We start from the raw sequence: 23628 nt of genomic DNA, 5'->3' as shown, positions 1-23628 counted from the left end.
TTTTTGAATTTTGAATTTTCTTTTCAATTTTGAAAGAAGAATCAAAATATTTTCGGATTTTTTTTCTTAAAAGAAAATATTTTTATTATTTTTGTTTTATCAACAATGGAAAATAAAGATATTTATATTATTTTTTGCAAGACATATTTTTTTTTGGAATTTTATTTTGAATTTTCTTGGCAAGACAAATACTCTTTGCAACAAATAAAGATATATATATATCTTTTGGAAATAAAAAAAACTTTTCATATATATATATATATATATATATATATATATATATATATATATATATATATATATATTTGCAACAAATAATAAAACCACTTTCAACGCGACTCTTTTTATTTTATTATTTTTATTTTTATTTTCATAAACCAATAAATAAATAAAAAAACAATTTTAAAAACAAGACTCTTTTTCATTTTCATTTTTATGGCAAGACAAACTATTTTTTTTTCTATTTTTTTTTATTTTTTTGAAAAACAAGACAGAACAACGCTTTTTTTTTCTATTTTTCCTTGGTTTTAATAAAACAAACTAATAAAACATTTTTTTTTCATTTTCTCAAAATTTCGGCAGAGTTTTGACAGTATTGGGGCATTGGTTTTTTTTTCAAAAATAAACAGTCAATTCCCTAACCGCTATTTCTTTTTTTTCAATTTTTAAAATATTATTCATGATATTCAAAAGTCAGTCAACACACAAATCCGGATCAAATAAATGCGCAAGTAGCAGCAAGTAAGATGCATCAGGATGGTCATTTTTTTTGGTACACCTGTCCTAGACAGACCCAACCCCTGTGTTGAGTCTCCAAAGTCAAATGCACGTGATGCAAACAATCGCTCCTACTAGGGATCCGGCATGAAGCTGAGTTATTCTAAGTGAAAAAACCTGAGGCATATTGATCTAGCCCTGGCTTACCCAAACGGACAGTTTGAGCCGAAGCGGGGGCAACGTACCGGGAGCACGAAAGTCTACCCGGCCTAGTTACTTGTCCCAACTTCGTCTTATTTGGTATGACTTTAACAGAAAGGTGGGCCACGCGCACGTGTGCACCATAAATTTAGAAGACTCAGAAAGAAGGGGGTTTCGTAGCAGTTGTATATATTCATAATTCAAATAATATTAAAGCGGTAAAAGTGTCATTTAGCACATTGGGCATATATCATGTAAAAAAATCAGATAATAAATAAAGCCAACTATAACAATTATTTTAAGCTCGAATTCTCGAACCCTGAACCAGTGGTTCTGGGTTTAAATCCCCAGCAGAGTCGCCAGAGCTGTCGCACCTCCTTTTTCCGCGCCCGCGGGGCGCGTGGGGAGTTTTCTCCAATTAAAGGACAGTCGAAACGGGATTTGTTTGTTTGTTTTAGAGTCGCCACCTGAGAATTTTAAGGCGTCCCAAGTCACCGGTTTTAATCCCTGAATCGAGGAAAATATGACTCTGTCTATTTAACAGTCTGCGCACCAGAAATCCGGATAAGGAATGCTGTTAACCCGGGAGAAGGTGTTAGGCATTTCTCGAGTTCCGTGGTTCTAGCACGGTCGCTCAACTATTATATTCGGCTTGATTATTTTGATTTGTAAAATACATTTTTTATTGCATGATTTTATTGTTACCGCTTCTATTTAAATTGTTTATAATTAAAGACTCTTCTTCGAATCGAATCACGCGTACGTGTATTTGTTTTATATATTAATATTTTTTAACGTGAAAATCGTGTCACGCGTACGTATACACAATATAATAATTATTGTTTATTTATTTATTTTTTCGAAATTTTTTTATTATATAAAAAAAACTTAAGTTCGAAATTGTGCTAAAATAAAATTATGAACGTTCGTCGCTCTTGTATAATTAAATATTGAACCGCACATCTCGAGTTATATGAAATTAATATTGATATTCTCCGAAGAGCCCCCTTTTTATTAAATGTTCTTTCGAAGTTGCGCGAACGCATAATCCGAATTGCTTTTAGAAATATAATCAGGTTACGCGAACGCATCCCTAATCACGCAAAAGATTCTTAATAGCAGTATAGATTTTCCATAAATGTTTATTGCATCTATCTATTTTTAAATGTAAGAATCGTGGAGAATTACCGATTGGGATGCCACCAAATTTCTTGACAAAGAATTCAAAATTTATTAGGCGTTGCTACAAGTCTTATTTTACGCGTATGAATTATATACCTCAAAACTATTCAAATTTTAAAGAATTAATGATATGAAAAAGAAACAAACAACATGTAACTAAAAATACTACCATTTTTATCGTGGATACAACATTAACATATCCAAAAATTGAATCGCATATAAAACTGGAAAAAGAATTAATTTGATAAACAAATTAATAGTTTCTGCAGAACTTTTATTGTTACATTTAATGCGAATTCTATTTCTACATATCCTTGACATAAAATGTTGCAATTCGTGCTTGTAAATCCCATATCCTTCTCATATACTTGTTTTTAGTCCAAAGTTATAATTGTTTGGTTAATTTGTTTACAAAGATTGAGTTTGAGATAAATAAACCAATTCTTATTCTCTGCCTATGCGACTATTTGCAAACACTTAACTCTATATTTTGTAAAAAAAAAATCATTGACATTATTTCATATATTAAAAGAAATGAGTTGATCGCGTTCCTAAAATAACTAAGCCATTAGTTATTAAGAAAGAGAACTAATCTACTAATTGATTTAATACTATATTAACCAACTAAAACAAAACTGAAATTTAAACTAATAAAATCTAAATGAGTAGAAGACATCCTTATGATTCCAAACTTCATTTACTTGCCATGTTGAAGCTTTTCATGACATGAATTTTTAGATATATACCTGATATTGGAAGCAAAAGAAAATGATGATGAGAATCAGCAGCAATAATAACAGTACAATAGCAACAACTGCTCAGCAACAGTAACAACCCAGTAACAGACCGGTGGAGTAGTAATCCCAAAAAACAAAAGCTTTAAGCTTTAAATGTAACAACAACCATTAATACTAATTTCAAACAAAGAAAGAAAGCAATATATTTTTTAGCTTTTATTTTTATTTTGAAAGCTTAAATATTTTTCGGAATTTTTCTCTCTTCTATTCTCTGTCCGTTTTTTTCTCTCTATCTGTATTCTTGTTCTCCCCCCATTTGTCTTCAAGACTTCCCATATATATAATCTCATCCCATAAATCTTTTAATCAATTAAATCAATACTTTTTCTCTACCCAACCCATTATCTTTCCACTCATCCCCATTACATTAAATAAACATATCACACCACCCCATTATATTTTGTCCCCCATGCTTTATTTAAAATAATGCAAGATTCCCCTTTAATTTAAATCTTGTCCCCCCTTTATATTAAATAATCATATCACAACCCACCCCATTTCATTTTGTCCCCCATGCTTCAAATAAACAATTTCAAAATGTACAATTCCTAAACTACCCCTTCCGACCTTACTGAAATTACCAAACTACCCCTGAACGTACTACAAATTTACCAAACTACCCATCAGCTATAACACATCAATTAATCAAACTTAACCAAAATATAGACAATATGATCAATTTCTAACAATGTTCAAACAACAATATGAACATGGATGAACATCATAACAACAATATCACATGAACACGATTTTAACAACATTTCAACAACAAATCACATGAACACGAATTGAACAACAAAGAACAACTAAAACTTGATTGAACAATATTTTAGCAACAAACAATCCTATTTTCGGATTCAACAACAACAACAAACAAAGTATGAAGATTTCTAAATTCAATCATATTGAACTTAAAATCAACTCTAACAACATTACAACAAACAATTCTTATATTAAACTTTAAACAAGATTATGAGAACAATTCAAGCAATAATCATAAATGGTAAACAAGAAATCAAACTATACAAAATTCGGATTCAAGATCATCCAAACAAAGTATGAACATGAATGAATCTATTTTAAGACAACAAACATGACGGATTAAACGATTAAAACAATATATTCCTTTAATACAACTAAATTCTTTAAACAAATAACAAGATCGACGAAGAAACAATTATGAACTTAAACTTGAACTTAACAATATTAACAATTTCTAACTATACATAAACACATGAAACAAATTGAAGAAATAGTTGATTAAATTTCAATTTGAATCTAACAAACATCAAACTAACAAATATTCACTTAAACAATAATACAAAACATGACATGAATATGAAAACAACTAATTAAACTTCCATTTTAAAATCTGAAAATTAATTTAACAAATAACACATGAACATGAACTAAAAATTAATTCAAACGATAAACAAAACAAACAAGAATCAAATACTTATCGGCTTTTACTTCGAAAAATATAAAAACGAAATAGACTCAAAACCAAACTAACCGGTTTAAAACAACTATGAAGCACGAAGAAGATGAAGGAACAGCAGAAATGGCAATGTGCGCAGCAATCTAGTTGTGTCCATGGCAATGAAAGAACCGAAACATGGCCATGGAAGTCGTTGAAATAGTAGACAAGGCAGTAACGGACGGGCTGGCAGCGTTGTGGCAACGGAGGAGCTTTTTCAACGTACTTTGGTGAAGCAGTAGCAGTTGATCGATGCCGAACAGCAACAGCAGCGGAGGCCATGGCAGCAGCAGTCGCGAGGCAGCTGGAAGGAGGGAGGGAAACCGCAGCGATGGGGTTCCTCCTTCGTTGGTCGAGGGTTTTTTCCGGCGTGACTGGGGTTACCTCGGGTGGAAGACGAGGCTGGTTATTCGACGAAGAGGATGAAAAGGACTGTGAGGAAGCATCCATGAACGAGCTTGATCTTGGGGTCATTCATGCCGCGATGAAGAAAGCTTGGGGTCGTTCATGGTGCGATGGTGGAGTTGTTGGTGTTCAAAAGAAGAAGAAGCAGCCATGGGACTGCTCGTTCATGGTGCGATGAAGAAGATGAGGACGAGGCTGCCATGGGAGCTTGAGGGGGAAGCCATGGATGAGCTTTGGAGAAATTTGGAGAAGAAGAAGATAGGGGAGGGGGTGGCGGATTGTTTAGAATTTTTTTTTTAGGGTTTTTTGTCTTCTTGTTTTGTTTTGTTTTTGTAAAATGTAAGACAAAAGGGTTTGGGTCTTTTGGGTTATGGACTGGGTCGACCCAGTTCGAAATGGACTGGGTCGTAGGGAAGATTGGGCCATTTTTTGGGCCTATGGCTTGAAATCGAAGAAGAGACCCAATTCCGACTTTCTTTATATTTTCGCTCTTTTTCTTCTTTTATTTTTTCTAAAACTAAATTATAAAAATACTTAAACTATTATTAAGAACTAAATTAAGTTATAAAAGCGCAGATTAACTCCCAATAACAATTAACGCACAAATAAGTATTAATTAAGCATAAAATTGTATATTTGGACATTAAATGCTAAAAATGCAAACGATGCCTATTTTTGTAATTTTTAATTTTTGTAAAACAAATTTAATTACTAACAATTGTAGAATTGAATCCTATATGCAAAATGCGACATATTTTTGTATTTTTTATTAATTTAGCAAATAAACATGCACAGATAAATACAAATAATTATTCAAAAATATCACAAAAACAACCAAAATTGCACATCAAGAAAAATCATTATTGCATTTTTTGGGAGTATTTCTCATATTGGGCAAAAATCACGTGCTTACAAGGTCTTCTAGCCGGCCTTCCAGATGACGTTTCCCCTTTGTACCAAGCCTGATACCCGGGCGAAACTTCCCTTTTTGCCCGATTCAATACACAAGTGTTTGCTTCTAAGTATTGACATTGGCTCCAAACTTGGCGAACCCTTGCTTCAGGAAACTAGCCATCGGGACTGATCTCAATCACCTGGGTGCTTAGATCGTCGTCTTTCGGCACTATTTGACACCTCCCAAGCTGCCTTAAAACCCGATGCGGCGCATATGGTTGAATGCTCTTAAGTCCCATTAAGAGAAAATGGGGTCTGGCTGCTGGCATGTATATGACTTCGTCGATCGGTAACCATCCCAGCGTCCACTGTATTTGACTGGCGTTGAGGGCACGGAAATATGAGGTCCATGACGAGACTCCTTCAGGTAGGTAGGCCTCATTAACTCTTGTATAGAACTCCTCTATGCAGGTCTTTTCAGCGGATCCATGGCTCAGAAACTGGGCTCGGTGACATAGGTGTTCAGTCATCCACATTTGCAACAACAAGTTGCAACCTTCGAAAAAGTTTCCTCCGGCCTTGCAGGACGTGAGAGCCCGGAACATATCAGATACAATCATGGGCGCCAGCGTGCTATCTTTCTGTGTGAGCAAAGTACTGACGACCACCGCTATCTTTATGTCGATGTTCCCGTCTTTTCTTGGGAACACTAAGAGCCCTAAGAAAGTTATCATGAAAGCAACCCGTCTATGTTCATCCCACTTTCGACGGTTACTTTTGCTGCACAACTGGTTTTCTAGCTTGTCGAATCCTCCTATGTGACCATATCTTTGGTATATGAAACTCATAGTGCAAAAACCTTTTGCCAAGTCAGGGTTATGAATTGTTCTGACTATCTTTAATGAGTCCAGAAACCGGTGTACTGCCACAGCTCTTGGAGTAACCAAGTATTTATGCCTCAATGGAGCCTCAGCACTGCCGATATACCCTGCTATTTCTTGTAAAGTTGGGGTAAGTTCAAAGTCCGAGAAGTGGAAGACATTGTGCGCAGGGTCCCAGTGAGGGACTAGTGGCCTTATGATATCTCCCCGTGGCCTGATATCCAACAAACTCGTGAGGTCTTTCAGATATTTCTTGATTTCGTCATGCCCTTCTTTGCCTAAATCATTCCACCAAAGCCGCAATTGGAGGGGAATTTTATTCATGATTGAAAAGGGTTCATTTGGAGTCGTGCTCATTCTGCACATTTATTGATAAGATTTTAACAAACGAAACTTATTTTGATAAAAACAACAAAAAAACATATGCTCACTTTCCTCAAAAGGATTTCTGAACACGACCTCTCAGCACTTCATGAACGAAGATTTTTAAGGTTGTGTGATAATAAAAAAAACAACAAGAGGTGGCCGTTTGTACAAAGGTAGCCTTCCGGAGTTCCTTTTGGGAACATTTGGCTATTTTTGATATAAACGGCGTCACCCGACCCTATGACAGAAAAATATACTTTGGCGTTTTTGCTACTTTATCAATTTTCAAAAAATGGGAGGTTGGACCCGACGGGGGTTGCCTACGTATCTCACACCCTATGAGAATCAAACCGGCGTAGTTCGCCAATACAAACTAAACTTTCTACTATTTTTCCTTTGCTTTTAATAAAACAAACTAATAAGACGTTTTTTTTTCTTTCCAAAATTTCGGCAGAGTTTTGACAGTATTTGGGTATTGGGTTTTTTCAAAAATAAACAATCAATTCCCTAACCGCTATTTCCTTTTTTTCAATTTCACAATATTCATAATATTCAAACACCGGTCAGCATGCGGGCACGAGACAAATAAATGCACGGAAAACAAATAGGATGCATCAGGATGGCCTTTTCATATCAGGTTGCTAGTCCTAGACGGACCCAACCCCTGTGTTGAGTCCCCTAAGTCAAATGCAACGTGATGCAAATAAGCGTTCCTACTAGGGATCCGGCATGAAGTCACGTTATTCTATGTTCAAAACCTGGGTCGGTGTTCTAGACAGTGTACCCGAGCGGACAACTCGAGCTGAGGAAGGAGCTCCTTTCCGGGAACCAAAAGGCCAGCCGGCTTAGAAACTTTCCGAGCCTCTTTTATTTAGGGTATGACACTAACAAAATAGGGAGTCTCAACCAGTAAGCACATCCCCGGAGGTAAGAAGAGAAAGGTTTCGGCACAGTTTATATACAGTTCAAATAATATCAAAGCGGTAAGAGCAACATTTTGCACATTTTAGGCTAAAACATATAATAAAATCAGATAATAAATAAAGCCAAATAATAACAATTATTCTAAGCTCAAATTCTTAACCCTGAACCAGTGGTTCTGGGTTATACGGGATCCCCAGCAGAGTCGCCAGAGCTGTCACACCTCCTTTTTACATACCAGAGAGGTACAAGGGAGTTTTTTCCAATTAAAGGACAATCGAAACGGGATTTGTTTATTTATTTCAGAGTCGCCACTTGGGAGGTTTTAAGGTGTCCCAAGTCACCAATTTTAATCCTGAATCGAGGAAAAGAATGACTCTATATTACAGTCTGCGTACCAAAATCCGGATAAGGAATTCTGTTAACCCGGGAGAAGGTGTTAGGCATTCCCGAGTTCCGTGGTTCTAGCACGGTCGCTCAACTGTTATATTCGGCTTGATTAATATGATTTTATACAAATATGAACTGATGTGCAAATTTTAACTTTTTACTGCTTTCATAATTATTATTATTTTTTATAAGACTTGCAAAGTTGTGAAAACATATCTCGAACCACGTTACATCAATGCACCCGTGGTTATTGACATATCTCGACTCGGTTGAGATTTGGAATTAGGTCACATAAATGTGCACCCGAGTTAAGGAAAATAAATTATTAAAGGCGTGCCTAAAGCAACTAGAGTATTGTTATTTTGGGGAAGGCCGTAAAATTCGCTAAACGGTCTGTCCCGAATTCTAAGTATTTTAACATATATACATTTAGAGGGCCCCGCAGCTTGTGCATTTTTTGTTCGTCGAAGCTCATCTCTTTCATTATTTAAAGGAATTTGCAACGTCATAGAAATGCATCTCAGACCACGTCACAATCAATGTACCCGTGATTAGAGACACATTTCGATTTCGTTGAGATTTGGATTTGGGTCACATAAATGTGCACCCGAGTTTAAGGAGATAACATTATTAAATACGCGCCTAAAGCGACTAGCGCAGGGTTATTTTGAGAAAAGGCCGTGAAGTTCGCTAAGCGGCCGATCCCGAGTTCTAAGTAATTAACACATACATTTGTGAGGGCCCCGCAATCTATATATTTTACTAGGCGAGGCTCATCTCATTTATTTTAAATGGACAAATCCTAAAGCGACTACATCTTTTCTATTAAAATTAGTCTCTAAAAACAAAAGAAAATACCTCAATTAATTACATGCTGAAAAGGTGTAACTTATCAGTTATTAGTTTACGGCTGACATAAATGAGAAATTGCAACAGAGTTTGTACAAAGAGGGATTGCTTTCGTTCTATATTCTATTATTTAACAAAACTGAAACATCAGATTGACGCACAATAATATTGAAACAGATTATTTTTAGATGAAGAAATTAGACGTATGCAACCTTATTTATTGACGGGCATGCACATGAGGTTCAGTTAATGATTCCTTACATACTTGACACTAAAAAAGAATGAAACAACTGAAACCGAACCTATCTAACTTAGTGTGATATTGCCATATGTTTGACTACACGATTTTTCCTTTTTGCTATAACCCAGATTGCCTAGTACGCCTTCGAAATATACATTATCTACTGATGAGTTAAGGTGAAGCAAATGTGATTACTACATTCATTTCAACAGACCCTATGTGAAACCATTGTTGGCCGAGTATCATTACTATCCAGCTAGCTTCTTTCTGACTAACATACAACGATAGATTACCAGACCAAACTCCTTATGGACTGAAAACTGTTTTATTACATAGTTTGAAAACCAAACTTTACATGTTAAACACACAAATATTCTAAACTACAAACAGCAGAATAATGGTAACTATGCTAATGTTTGGACTGCAATACTTCTTATGCTCTTATTCAGCTCCAAACTCATCATTACATCAGTGAATTTAGAGTGTGTACCTGGATGTTTGGACAATAAGAAGGAGAAGAAGAAAAGTATCAGCAGCAGGCAACCAAATAGCAATAACAACCAGCAACAATGTCACCAATAATCCACAAACAAACAACAGCAGTTTCAACAACGAGGAAACCCACAGGTGGTCGAGCACCAAGCAAACAATCCCAGAAACAGAGTAGTAAAACAGCCGAGAAAAACCAGAATATTCAATGCAATAGCAACAGCAGTTCAATAGTCACAAAAGCTCGGCAAATAACCAACAACAACCTCAAATGGCACTAAGACCAGAACCAGCTAACAGCATATAGAAGTCCAGAATAGTAGTAATCCCGCAAAGCAAATCAGAATATCCTAATGGAGTGGTAGCAGTCCAATTAGAGTAACTGACTTGGCCAAGACAGCCTGACCAACTTAATTTCTTATGCAGTTTCAGACACTGTTTAGTTACAGTATTCTGAAATTTCTTTCTGTTTTTCCTCTGAAGACTAAAAAATGTCCAGCCCCTTCTTAGCTAAAAATAGCTCTATTTATAATCTGAAAGAGAACCCCTAAGGTCTGCCTAGAATTTCACAGCCCCCAGGTCTGCCCATACCCTTCACTTCCCATGCCTAAACATCTTCTTGATGCAAGTTATTTGGTTCCCCATGCTTGGCCTATTGCTCTAATCAAGAGTCATGGGTTTTAAGTATTCATTTTAAACTCCCATGCTCCTATGTTTTATCCCCACTAATACTAGATTAATAGTATTTCTGATTAAACAATTGATAGCCCATTAATCCTGAACATTTAATCAGTTTTTCCCCAACCAAAGTTACCTAACAGACCCTTGATCATTGCTGTTTTGCCCCACCCTTTCATTCTATTGAATATGCCAGTTATGACCCTTTTAGAACTAGTTCGAACCCCCCCCCCCCCCCACACACAGCTAACAAACAAACCTATAATCAGCCCAATACAACCATTCAACAAAATCAGCCAGTAAGAGTTAGGTCGTTTGTTTTTTTTTAATACTGCGAAACAAACGACAACATGTGTCGAGTCGACTTTGCGAGTTATAGCGTATACTAATTAGTCGCTAATCAACTAAACTAAAAAAACAGGACAATTGAGTGATTCAGGCATTTTCCGGACAACAAAGGAACTTACGAACCTTAATTATTTGACGATGTCACTCAAATCGACTATACGAACTATTATACGTAACAATTAATCGACCAACCACATAGACTAAACAGGGCACCAATTTATTTCAAGACTCGGGGCATTTATCATAGAGTTTATGAAACTTAACTAGTCGACAACATCAATCGAAGCGAATAGACATCTTATAACACTCAATTAACACTTAAGAAAAGAAATCGACCAAACAAAAGGGTCTTTGAAGATGGGGGGGGGGGAATTGACAGAAAAATAATCAAAAATTCAGAACAAATCTACGAACATGCACAACACAAAAGGAAAGAAAAGAAGATTACACCGGAAACTTACCTCAACACGAACCAGGTTTGGTTTTTAGGGTTCTTGAACTCAGATTTGGTGTTCGAAGAGTTCTGCTTATATTTGACCGGAACCAAAGCTGATTAGGGTATGAGGGATGTCAGGGGAGTGAATAGGGTGAATTTGGGACTCATCCGGTGACTTAGGGTTTCGGCTCGAACCTTCGAATGATTATTCGAGACGTTCCAGGAAGATTCGAGCCAAACCATTACCAGATCGGGGTTGAGGGTGGTCTTGTGTCTTAAGGGTGTTAGTCTGGTGGTCATTGGCGTTGTTGCCGCCGGGTTCAGGTGAAAGGGAAGCTATGGCGGTTGCTAGGGTTTGGGGGTATTTTGAGGTTCCGTTCTGAGAGACGGAGGAACAGGGTGGGGGCTTGGATAGGGGGCATGGGGTGCGATGGAAGGTTTATATACGGAAGGGGAAAATAGATCAGGGCCGTCAGATCAAGTGAAATCGAGGGTTAAGATCCCTTCACATAAAGGGAACGGTGTCGTTCCATCTGAAGGAGGTCGGGCTGGTCTGGGGTTAAAATGGGTCGGGTTTGGAAACGGGTCGCGGAAACGGGTCTAGGGCCGTTGGATTGGATTGGTTGGAACGGCTGAGATGAACCGTCCCTGAAACGACGTAGTTTTGGTGTTGAACTACGTCGTTTTGATGGCCTGGGGATGGGTTGCTTGGGCTGGCTGATGTGGGTTGCTTTTGGGCCTATTTTTGTTTCATTTCTTGGCCCAAACCAATTTTCATCACTCTTTTCTTTTGTTTTCTAATTTTAAAACAAAAAAAATGAAATTAAAACAACCATTAATTCAACACTTAACACAATGATCACACACATATTAAAATATTTAAATGGTTAAATCACATCCTAGAATAAAGGATGCATATTTTTTGTGAATTTTCTTTTAATGACCGAATTATGGCTTAATTACACATGACATACATATTTTGTATTTTGTTTGATAAGATTAAATGAACAATGGACAGAACCACAAATGACTACCCACACATGTCACGTAAAATCGAAAAAATTGTACAGCGAGGCCATTTGCCATTATTTTTTATTTCTTTTGGAATGATTGTCCGTGAAGCAAAAATCACGTGCTTACAACCCTCATTGAACAACCGAGCTACCTCCTCTCTTAGCTACCTGCAATCATCGATTTTATGACCATGTGTTCCATAATACTTGCACATCAAGTTTGGGTTCCTTTGAGAAGGATCGGTTTGTATTGGCCTGGGCCACCTTGTGTCTTTGATCCTTCTAATAACTGACACGATCCCCAATGCATCTATGCTAAAGTTATACTTTAACAATCAAGGTGCCTCCGGGGGGTCGGTATGCTTATCAAACCCGCTCTTACTCATGATTCCTCAAGAACTTTGGCCTCGATCGTTTCTCCGATCATTTCCAGGGGCGTTATGGCTCGAGCCCTTGTTTCTCCGATCGACGTATGGTTGATACCTTTCCTTGATCGATCTTGATTCCCTGTCTGCATCCCTCGGGGCCTTGGCTACGAATCTGTTAGGATGAACTGAACACGAGGGGGCTCCCAATTGGTCGTCCTCGACCCTGATTTTTTATTGATAACGATTGTGCACATCTGACTACGTCACAACTGGATACTCGATCAGATTCTACTTTAACTGTCAAGATGCAATCGAGCTCCTTCCATTAAAGCCCTTTAGAAAAGCTTGTACTGCCCAGTCATCTGAGACCGGTGGTAATTCCATTCGTTCCATCTAAAACCTAGACACGAACTCCCTCAACATCTCGTCGTTCCTTTATTTTATATTGAAGACGTCCGATTTCTTCTTAGCCACCTTTATGGCCATGGCGTGTGCTTTCACGAAGGCGTCTACTAACATAGCAAACGAATCAATAGAGTTAGGAGACAAGTTATGGTACCAAATCATGGCTCCTTTCGACAATGTTTCCCCAAACTTTTTCAATAATACTGATTCGATCTCGGCGTCATTCAAGTCATTTCCTTTGATCCCACAAGTATATGAAGTAATATGCTCGTTAGGGTCGGTTATCCCATTATATTTGGGTATATAGGGCATGCAAAATTTTTTGGGAATGGGCATCGGAGCCGCGCTCTGAGGGAATGGTTTTTGTATGAACTTTTTTCTATCTAAACCTTTCAAAATTGGAGGTGCCCCCAGTATTTGGTCAACACGGGAGTTATAAATTTCCGCCTTTTTATCATTGTCCTCAATCTTCTTTTCCCTAGTTTTGATCCTCTTGGTGAGCTCTTCGAGCATCCTCATAATGGTGAGGTCAGTCCCCGAGCCGTTCTCTTTGATCTTCCTGGTACCGGCTCAGTACGTCGAGTGTTTCTTGGTTCGACTATACTTGGAGTTTTATTCTGACTCTAAAGTTGAGCAATGGGAATCTGTTGAGCTTGTAGCATCTCGAATATCACTTGGAGGCTGATTCCTCCATCTCTCATTCCTTGTGTTCCTTGGACACCAGAACGGGCTTCCCTACGTACATTCCCTCCGGGGTATGTGCCTAATCCTCGTTTAGAGCAATGTGTGAACTAACATCAACTGATTCTATATTTGGCACTTCCCCTAGGTTTATCGGTGGTACACCGACCCCTGCATTGCTATTTTCTCCAAGACCTTCGTTGTCATGAACATGTGCATTTTGTGAGTTAGACATGTTTTAGCCTGAGAATCAAAAAATCTTGACAAGAAAAAGTGTAAAAACAACGTGTGTAATGAGAATCGGTAAAGAAATAATCACTATTATCTTTAGCTTTACGGTCGGCGCCAAACTGTTTACCTCGAAAATACGAGTAACCATTAAATTTGATTAGTGGTTTTAAAGATACGTGATTTAGTTCAATACCAATTAATAATCAAGAAATATGAAGTAGAAATGAAAGAAATAAGTGAATCAAACCAATGTTACTCAGCAGTGGTGGCCTCAGATGAATTAAGTGCAATAAAGTAAGAACAATAAATGTAAAGGACAATTCTGATGAACAGTAAGAGAGAAACGTAGGGTAGTATATTCTTGCCAATGATTAGATGGTGTTACAAATGATTGGGGTCCCCTTTATATAATAGGGGATCCCTAAATAAGGTACATTTCTATTTACAGTAAGGAATATTATTGGTACAGCTGTCTAACAGCCTAGTACGGAATAGTACAATCTTATTCCGGGATTTTGCGCCATGATCTTAGGAGCGTGGCAGGAATCTTTCTCATTCTGTTACAAGTCCATAACAGTACTATTTCGGGGTCGAGCATACTCGGTCTCGGTATGCATCATGCTTCAATCTTCGGACATTGCACTCTGTCTTCGAACTTGGATCTGGTCCCTCGAGCTCGAACTCGACCTTACCTAAACTCAGGCTTTAGACGACCTCTTGAGCCCATAGATTGAAGGCATACGATCTCGACGGTATACAACCTAATAGTTATGAAATCACAAATTCGAATTCTAATTCATAGTATCACAAGTTCCAATCTCATAAGTAACAAGTTGCCCAATTACTTTTTCCTCTGCCCGTTGACTATGTGAAAAAAGAAAAGAAAAGAAAAAAAGAGGAATGAGAGAAGTATTGCCAAAAGTAACCTCCATAACAAGATAGGTTTTGTTGCGTGCACCTGGATAAAGTTAAGGGCTTTCTTGCCAATTACTCATCAGGGGTGACGGGCAGTTGAGAAAGGTAGCAAATCCAGGTAGGAAAAAAGAAATATGACCGTTAGAGACACCAACATTTCGAAATAAGCGATTTACTCCTAGATTATTATAATCCAACAACTTGAATTCCCTCATTAATTCCTTCGAATCCAATACCGTGAAAAAGCCTCGACAACACCCAAAAAAGGCAAGCCCACACCACTTCCGTCTCTGAAGATCCCCCATTTTCTGTGCTGGGGTCACACATGTTCAGGTGATTAACAAGAATAAGAAGAGAAGCGAGGTAGGGTTTGCATAGATGGCCAAAATTAGTGCAGAGGAGATGAGAAATGAGGTGGGGACTGAAGGAGAAATAGTGAAGGAGAGTGCCACTGAGTCTCATCCCTATGCATTCCATGTATCTGGACCTCGCAATGTTTCTTCTCCTAATTGGAGAGACCTTATTAATTCCAGTTGGTTAGTTTCCTATTATTCTTATTTTCCTCTTTCTAAATTTGGACACCTTTTCAGCTTTTATTTGGTTCATTTAGTGGTTTATACGAAGCTGATTGTTAATTTAAGTGCCTTGAATTATGGTTCTTTTTTCATCTTTTTTTTTTTTGGTTGGATATGTCGGTCCTGATTATCTGACTATAAATGTTATGCTGGTGATGTGTTCTTTATCAGTTGGTAATGGTATAATTTAATTTTCTCAGAAGGTGTGACTAAAATTTATCACAATATCCATTAATGTAGTGGCAGTTCCTTGGGTTCTAGATCCTTTTTTCTTAATTAATGAAAGCATTTGCAATAAAAATAAATGTGTGGAGAAGACAAGCATAAAAAAATGAGCAAGATGTGATGAAGTTGAATTTGTTGATGTCGTTTGGGTGTATCAAGAAAATGTTGAGGACATTAAAGGATCTAACTCTAAATAATTTATCATTTCGGGACTGATTTTTGTTAGAAACATAGAAATGGCAAACCTATAAACATCAGAACTGGATTAAAGGAGTCAAGCAATGAGGTAAAAGTTTCCTCAGAGGAAGTCCTTTTACTTTATTTTCGCCCCTTGCTGCTTCCTGTCTTTCTGGATTTTGTGTTCCTCAAAATTAGCTCAGAACTTTTCACACAATTCCTCCTCTTATTTTCCAAAATGTTTTCTCCAACATCCAGCCGAGAAAAGTTTTCCCATAGAAATGCTCAATCCTAGGCTTTAGTCATGACATTGAGCACGAAATTTTAGTTTTAGACATTTGCTCATCCCACATTGACAGGGTGTATATCCCCCTTGGTGTTCAAGAAAGCTCAAGTCTTTCTCAAAAACATTAATTGGGCGATCAAGAAGGCCCATGGCCTAAATTGGTAACCTCCATTGCACTTTGGAGGGGCGCCCGCCTAAGGTCGGCCAAAGTCTTTCTCAAAAAGAAATAAAAAAAAATATCCCCTGTGGTGTTCGAATGGTTTTGGGAAGTGCTTCATGTGAGTAGGAACACGACAAATTAATTGCAATAGTGAAGAATTCAATCACCTGTCTCTTTGCTTATACCACTGGATGTCCTTCTGTTTTGCTTCTTTTTTTTAATTCTTTTCCTTTTTTTGGATGGTGGTGGTAAGGGAATATTTAGGGCTTTTGCTATTTGATTTGAAGTGATAATTAATAGAAAGTTTAAATAGCCATTCTAATATAAAGAAGGAGAATCTTCTTTTCTGAATAAAGGCCAGAGTCACGTAAGCTTCCTACGAATATCCTATCACCGGGCACTAGAAGAGATTTGACTTCTCTGAATTCTTATTAATAAGTGTTTTCCCAACTATTCTCTTTAGCCTAAGGCAATGGAAGTTGACTTTGAATATGATTCTCTTTCTGCTAGTTATGTTTTTCGATAAGGTTCTTTTTTCCTGCTAATTATTTTGTATAATTGAATGTTCCACTTGCTAATAAAGGTTCTTGTGGTTCTGGGGATAACATAACTTCAATTCATTTCTGGATATGAAAAGCACTGGCTTTATCTTACTGAGTCCCTAAAGGTTAACGGTTCTTGGAAATCTTTACTCGTTTCATGCAATTTTTATGATCACTATTTTCTTCTTTATTAGTAATATTTGTACTTTCTGGGAAATGGCTACAAGGCTTGTGGTGCGATCTTAGTGTAGACTTTTTCTTTCTTTCAATTATTTAACGTGTATGTTAATTGCACGTGTCTAGCTCTGGAGCCAAATCCGTATCTAGTCTAAATAATTCGGAACTGCAACTAATCTTTTTTATGAACTTTAAGTGGTCTTCCTGCATGATAAAGTTTGTATCGTCCTCTTTCTTCTATACCTGAATATGCAACTAATTGTGATGGGTTACTAGATCTCATAATGCTTCTCTGATCACTTTTCCGTGGAAATACTAGACTTTTGACTCTGACACCAATCAGTAATTCACTTCGACAGGAAGGATGCTAACTACAGAAGAACAGTAATGGCCTGCTTTATCCAAGCAGTTTACCTTATTGAGCTTGACAGACAAGAAAATAGGACAGAACAAAATGCCCTTGCTCCAAAGTGGTGGATACCCTTCAAGTACAAGTTGGTTGAGACCCTAAAAGACGAAAGAGATGGATCCATATTTGGTGCAATATTGGAGTGGGATCGATCTGCAGCTTTAGCTGATTTTATAGTCATCAGACCCAGTGGTGCACCTAGAGCTGTTTTGGCGTTAAGGGGAACACTTCTGAAAAGCCCAACAATGAGAAGGGATATCGAGGATGATCTCCGCTTCTTAGCGTGGGAAAGTTTGAAAGGATCCGTGAGATTTAATGGAGCCCTGAAGGCGTTAAAAGCACTTGCCAACAAGTATGGAAGCAATAATGTATGTATTGCTGGTCATTCCCTTGGAGCTGGCTTTGCTCTTCAAGTGGGAAAATCATTAGCCAAAGAAGGAATATATGTAGAGGCACATTTGTTCAATCCTCCTTCAGTTTCACTTGCTATGAGTTTTAGAAACATTGGAGAAAAAGCTGGCTTTGCCTGGAAAAGGCTCAAAGCAATGCTTCCATCAAAGTCTGATTCTCAGATCAGCTACGAGGAAGGTGCAACGACATCTATTCGGGTAGGCCTAAAGCAATGGGTGCCACACTTGTATATTAACAACAGTGATTACATATGCTGCTCTTATACTGATCCAGACGGAGCACAAAACGACCAAGCTGCTGACAAGGAGAATGCAAAACCAATAAATGGCCAAGCTGCAGCAAAACTTTTCTTGTCATCGAAAGGAAAGCAGAAGTTTCTTGAGGCGCATGGATTGGAACAATGGTGGTCTGATAACTTGGAATTGCAAATGGCTATTAGTAACAGCAAGCTCATTAGCCAGCAGCTGAAATCCTTGTACACTTTGCCAGCTTCTCAACTAACGCCAGGCAAGTGATGACAGATGAAAGTGGCTTCGCTCCCTTTGCTAAATAACTCATTTTCAACGCCAATAGTTGTTCCTATGTCATCATGTTGGTATTCATTTCAATTGTTCTCACAATTTATTTTTTTTTTTATTTTTTTTGAAAAAGAAGAAGTGTTCTTGTGATTCTCTTTCCCCTCTTGTATCGAACAATATATAGCTTCGAAAATGCTCTGAAGGTGGAGCCAAATAATCTCAAATGTGGAACCCATATTTTCTTATTCGTATAGTCGTATGGTTCACCAAACATTTAACCCAAGATACAGTCCAAACATAACGATGTCGATCATGCATTGATTCACTTATCAGAAAGAAGGGTTGGTTTTTTTTCGAATAATTGTGTTGGTTTACCAAAACATTAACCCAAATACAGCCCAGACATAACAATAGGGATCTTGCCATGACCACTTGTCAGAAAGAGGGGTGAATATTAAGGGAAAAGGAAAGAAGAAAATGAAGAATTAACACAAATAGCCGTCTACCGTAAAGAAATTTTTTTAAAAAAAATTTTAAAAAAAGGTACATCGACTCTGCTGGGGATCGAACCCAGAATCTCTGGTTCCGTAGACCAGCGCCTTATCCATTGGGCCACAGAGTCTTGTTGTTTAGTAGCTGAGAAACATATCTATAAGTTTTCAATTAGTTTATTTTATGATTAAATAATTAAGAACACGTAATTTAAGTTTGAGATAGTTGTACTTTCTTTTTGAGTTCGTTCCATCTTCCAAAGTAACTTTAATACACACCATATCATAAAAAGTTATGTAGGCCTTTCTTTTTACTCTTCCTAGCAGGCTAGCACTAAATTCTCTCTAGCTAGTTAGTAATATTCTAGAACACAAAACTCAACATATTACTCCACATGTTCCTCTAATGAATACTCACGCTTCAAACTTTTTTTAGAAAAAATTGTGACAAATAAAAGTTGAACTATTATAATGGTAGAGAGGGAATAAACTTTATTGTGTTCTTAATTTGAGTTATTTTTCGCCAAACACCTAATCTGTAGTACATGATAAGTTTTCAGCCAATTAAGATATATGCTACTTTCTTCACTATCAAAATTCTCATATTGATTTTTAATTTTATAAAGAAAAGACTCCATCTCATAATCAATAGATGAATGGTAATACTTTAATTTCTAACTTTAAAAGGTTAAAATGGGTAATTACAATTTACTCAAACAAAAATGAAGAAGGTATCGTATTCGACATAAATATCATATTTGGGCAAGATGATTGGAGAAAACTGCATATATAATTCCATGGAAAAGAAAACTTAAGATTGCTAGTTGCTTTGATATATATGGCATCAAGAAAGAGCAACGTCTCATGCAACACTATTTACGTTGTTTCATACGAGCGTATAAACGGCTCTCTCTTATTGCAAATCTTGTGATATATATGATATATATTCATATAAAAATGAACATCGTCGAGCAAGAATCCCATACTTTTCAGAAATTGATTAAAGTTTACTAAGCTATTAAAGTTAATTAAAACCTCCATTAGACCACACACTCCATTACATCCTAAAGGAGAAAGAGGATCCAAGAAGAAGAGGAAGGAGGAGAAAAAAGGTTGATACATGATTGATGATGTATATAACTTAAATTCATGACAAGGAATAAGAAGAACTATCTATAAAACTTGGATTACACATAAAAGAGATCCAACCTGAAACACTAGAATATAACTTGTCCAGCGGCATAAAACTACCATACAAAGTTTGAAATGTATCAAAATTTAGACATTTCTAATTAAGAATTTGCTGCTGAAACTATATATATAGACATAATTCATATATATGAACAAGACCTATGCACATACTACAATATTCAGTCAACTGATACTGATCACTCCACACTCACTAATTATTAAATTAACAACGTAACCTATATATCTCTCCACATCGAGATCTAGAAAAGAAGAAGAAATTGATATGAAAACAACATATATATACAACCATTTACAGTAATTTCATATACATAGCTAGATATGAACAGTACGTAAGTAGTCTAGATAATCATGCACACACGATACTTATTAGCTAATTAAGTCTCACAAAAGACTGGAATAATCATCAACAGAAACCTGTTCTTGAATAAACGGAAAGTGTCCTTCATACTGATGATGATAGCTAGTATATGAATCCATCTCCAATAGCCATATCTCTATATTTCTATATTCTTCAGAAAAATCCACTTGATCTTGGCTTCCCATATTGGAATAATTATTACTATCCAACAAACTGAAAGATGGTTCTTGGTCAAATGTATTAAAGGATGATGGAATACTTCCTTTTGATGAATCTATGGATAATTCCTGGCTATATTCTTGATATTGGTGATCATTAATGAATTGCAACCGTGGATCGTGATCGTGATGATGATCAGGAGGAGGTGGGGATGAGATCATAGGACTTGATGATCCATTGCCAGTGAGTTGTTGGACAAGATTCTTGAAGTTTGAAGAGTTTGTGATATAAACTTTGGGTTTCAAGAATTTGATCAAGTTGTTGAGACGTTGTTTCTTGTTGTCATGAATATGGTTATTATTCTTGGAGATGATCTTATGTGATTTTGAAGCTTGACCACCAGCTGTGACTTTCTTCCCCATATTTTCTTGCTTAGAGAACTAGGAAAAGTCTTAGAATTCACCGAAGCTTTTCTTGCTTTCTCTCTTTGCTCTTAACGATCGATGGGATATCCCTTAGAGCTAGATGGATGGATATATTAATATGAGAAGGATTATTGGATGGTGTTGAAGTGGTTTTAGTGGAGATTTGGGAGAGAAAATTATGGGTATTTACACAAGACATTCGGAAGATTTTACAACATGCTGAAATGATATGTTTATTAATTCTACACTAAGGTATGAAAATTGGAGTCCAATATTCTCTCCTTTTCTTTTTATTATTGTCGCGATCAATTTATATATACGTCGACTGTTCTACTGGATATCTATACCTTCTATAAATATTAGGTAACTCTAGAACATGAATCATAATTCCCATGATGTAGACTCACTTCATTGACTCTTAAAGAACGTTTAGTAAAGTTATCAAAAACTGTTTATTTTGAAAAGTGCTTTTAATTTGTTGCAAAATATAAGTTTATTTGACCAATTTATTTAAGTAGTGCTTTTTGCTAGTACATTATGTTTGGCCAATCTTTTTAAAAATTACTTTTAAGTATCAAGTTCCGAAAAAGGACAGTAAAGGTTCGGTTTGCAATTAGTAATATACTTAAAAAGAGAAATAAATGTAAATATTTATTGTAAAGGAATTCAATTAAAATATAAAACATAAAGTAAAAATATAAATTAAAGATTCTAATCAATATAAAATATAGTTATTCAAAAAAATATTGTGTATCTGTTATTACTTATTATTTACATGATGATTTAGATATATCAAAATGCGTCATCAATATATAAATTAAAAATCTACTCTTATGAGATTATTCCAAAGAGCAATAAGAGAAAGAGAATAAAAATATAATTGAAATAAAGAAAAAAAGAAAAAAGTTATGGTAGAAATAAAAAGAAAAAGGAAAAGAAAAAGGTTAAATTAATTAGAGATAATTTAAAAAATATAAATTTATTGTAAAGTTATTTTAGTTTCGAATAAATTAATTATCTGTTTCTGCGTCTTGGAAGAAACTAGAATTTGTAATATTCTTCTCAAAAAAAAATGTTTTTGATGCCATCTTGGCCAAATGCCTCAAATTTTTCAAAAAGTGCTTTTTGATAACAACAAAAACAGTACTTTTACCCTCTTAGAAGCTCAGCTAAACAAGCTCTTAATTACTTCCATGGTGCTAGATGTCTAATATTATGCCCTTCGACAGACAAAGAATGATTAATTAGTTGATTAACACCCTTTACTGGAAATTTATATATACAACAACATACCTAATGTAATTTTAAAAGTGAAGCCTGATCTAGGAGAATAATATATACGGACATTACCCCTACCTTATGAAGGTAAAGAAGTTATTTATGATAGAACTTCGAGTTAAAGTATTTCAAAGTAGTTTTGAAAAAGAAAACCGGTAGTAAAGAAGCCACACAAAAATAATAAGAGAAGCATTTCAAAGCATTTGAAAAAAGGAAAAGTAACAATGCTGATGCTAGAAGAGCTATTCCCGCCGCCCACCCGAAAAAGACGAAGAAGACTAACCGTCATCCTTCTCGAACCTTTGCTGCCTGAGTTATATAGCTGACTAATAAGATATCCAAAACACAAGAAACAAAATATAGTAATACAAACAATACGAGCATAGTACTAAAACTATTGGTATGAAAGGAGAAATAGATAATGAGCAAAAAATTTATATAATGTATTATAAATCATATATATAATATATTAAATTTTAAACACTTTCAACAAATATTGTTGGATTTGTAATTGATTAATTATATCCTATTGGGCCCCTCCACTCATTGCTCTCCTTCGCCATCTACCTATCAATTGTGATATCTATCCATGTGTCACCTCAAGGTGTAGACTTAGGACAATATATATATATACCAAGAATTGTAATTACATGGATTTTTTGTGTATTGTTAGGCAGTTAAATGTAAACGTTAGTCAATTTCTATAGGATTGACAGGAAATTGTATTGGCGAAACGAATCAATAAAATAAAATGTATGTATCACACAGAAGAACAGTAAAGGCACGCAACAACCGTTCAGCTACTTTGTAATTTGTATTATTATACTTTTACTTACATCCAAAGTTAGAGAAAATAAAATATACAATACTAAATTTGGTTCATCTTTATGGTTCTAAAATAATTACAGTCAATCTTGTTTCCGATATATGAAATATATTTCAAGCCACAAAGCTCAACTTTCTATCTTTTTATTAATGTATAAAAATTTACTGTATTTTCTAATTTTTTACTCAAATTAAAATGTTATTTTATTGTTAGAGAAGACGTTCCTTACACATCTTGCAAATATAATGTTTAATTGTACAATCTTGAACCATATCGTCAGATATATACAAGTTAGATAGAAGTAATGCAATTATTTGGACAGATGGAGCAATTATCTGCAAGTATATATTTCTCCTCTAATTGGGACAGATATGTATGTATATTATAATTAGAATGAAAAAGAGACATTTAGCATCAGATGATAAACATCCTTATTGCAGCTTGAAGTGCTTTTTATTAATTAAAATCACATCAGAATCTGGAATTTTGGCTGGTGGCTGTCTTGCATCTTGAT

General features: G+C 35.9%; 1 protein-coding gene and 1 non-coding gene across 2 annotated transcripts; one reads left to right on the top strand and one right to left on the bottom strand.

Moving 5' to 3' along the window:
- Window positions 1-15169: 15169 nt before the first annotated feature.
- On the top strand, window positions 15170-18648 carry LOC104236893 (GDSL esterase/lipase At4g10955). The gene is made up of 2 exons (XM_009790970.2): window positions 15170-15421; window positions 17387-18648. Exons 1-2 carry the CDS (start codon window positions 15264-15266, stop codon window positions 18360-18362), a joined length of 1134 nt encoding a protein of 377 aa, XP_009789272.1. The 5' UTR covers window positions 15170-15263; the 3' UTR covers window positions 18363-18648.
- Window positions 18649-18914: 266 nt separating this feature from the next.
- On the bottom strand, window positions 18915-18987 carry TRNAR-ACG (transfer RNA arginine (anticodon ACG)). Its single transcript has one exon. It is a non-coding gene; the product is annotated as a tRNA-Arg (tRNA).
- Between the last annotated feature and the right edge of the window lie 4641 nt (window positions 18988-23628).

This window comes from Nicotiana sylvestris, chromosome 7 (assembly GCF_000393655.2).
Source record: "Nicotiana sylvestris chromosome 7, ASM39365v2, whole genome shotgun sequence".
NCBI lineage: Eukaryota > Viridiplantae > Streptophyta > Magnoliopsida > Solanales > Solanaceae > Nicotiana > Nicotiana sylvestris.
This window is presented reverse-complemented; position numbering and strand designations above follow the sequence as displayed.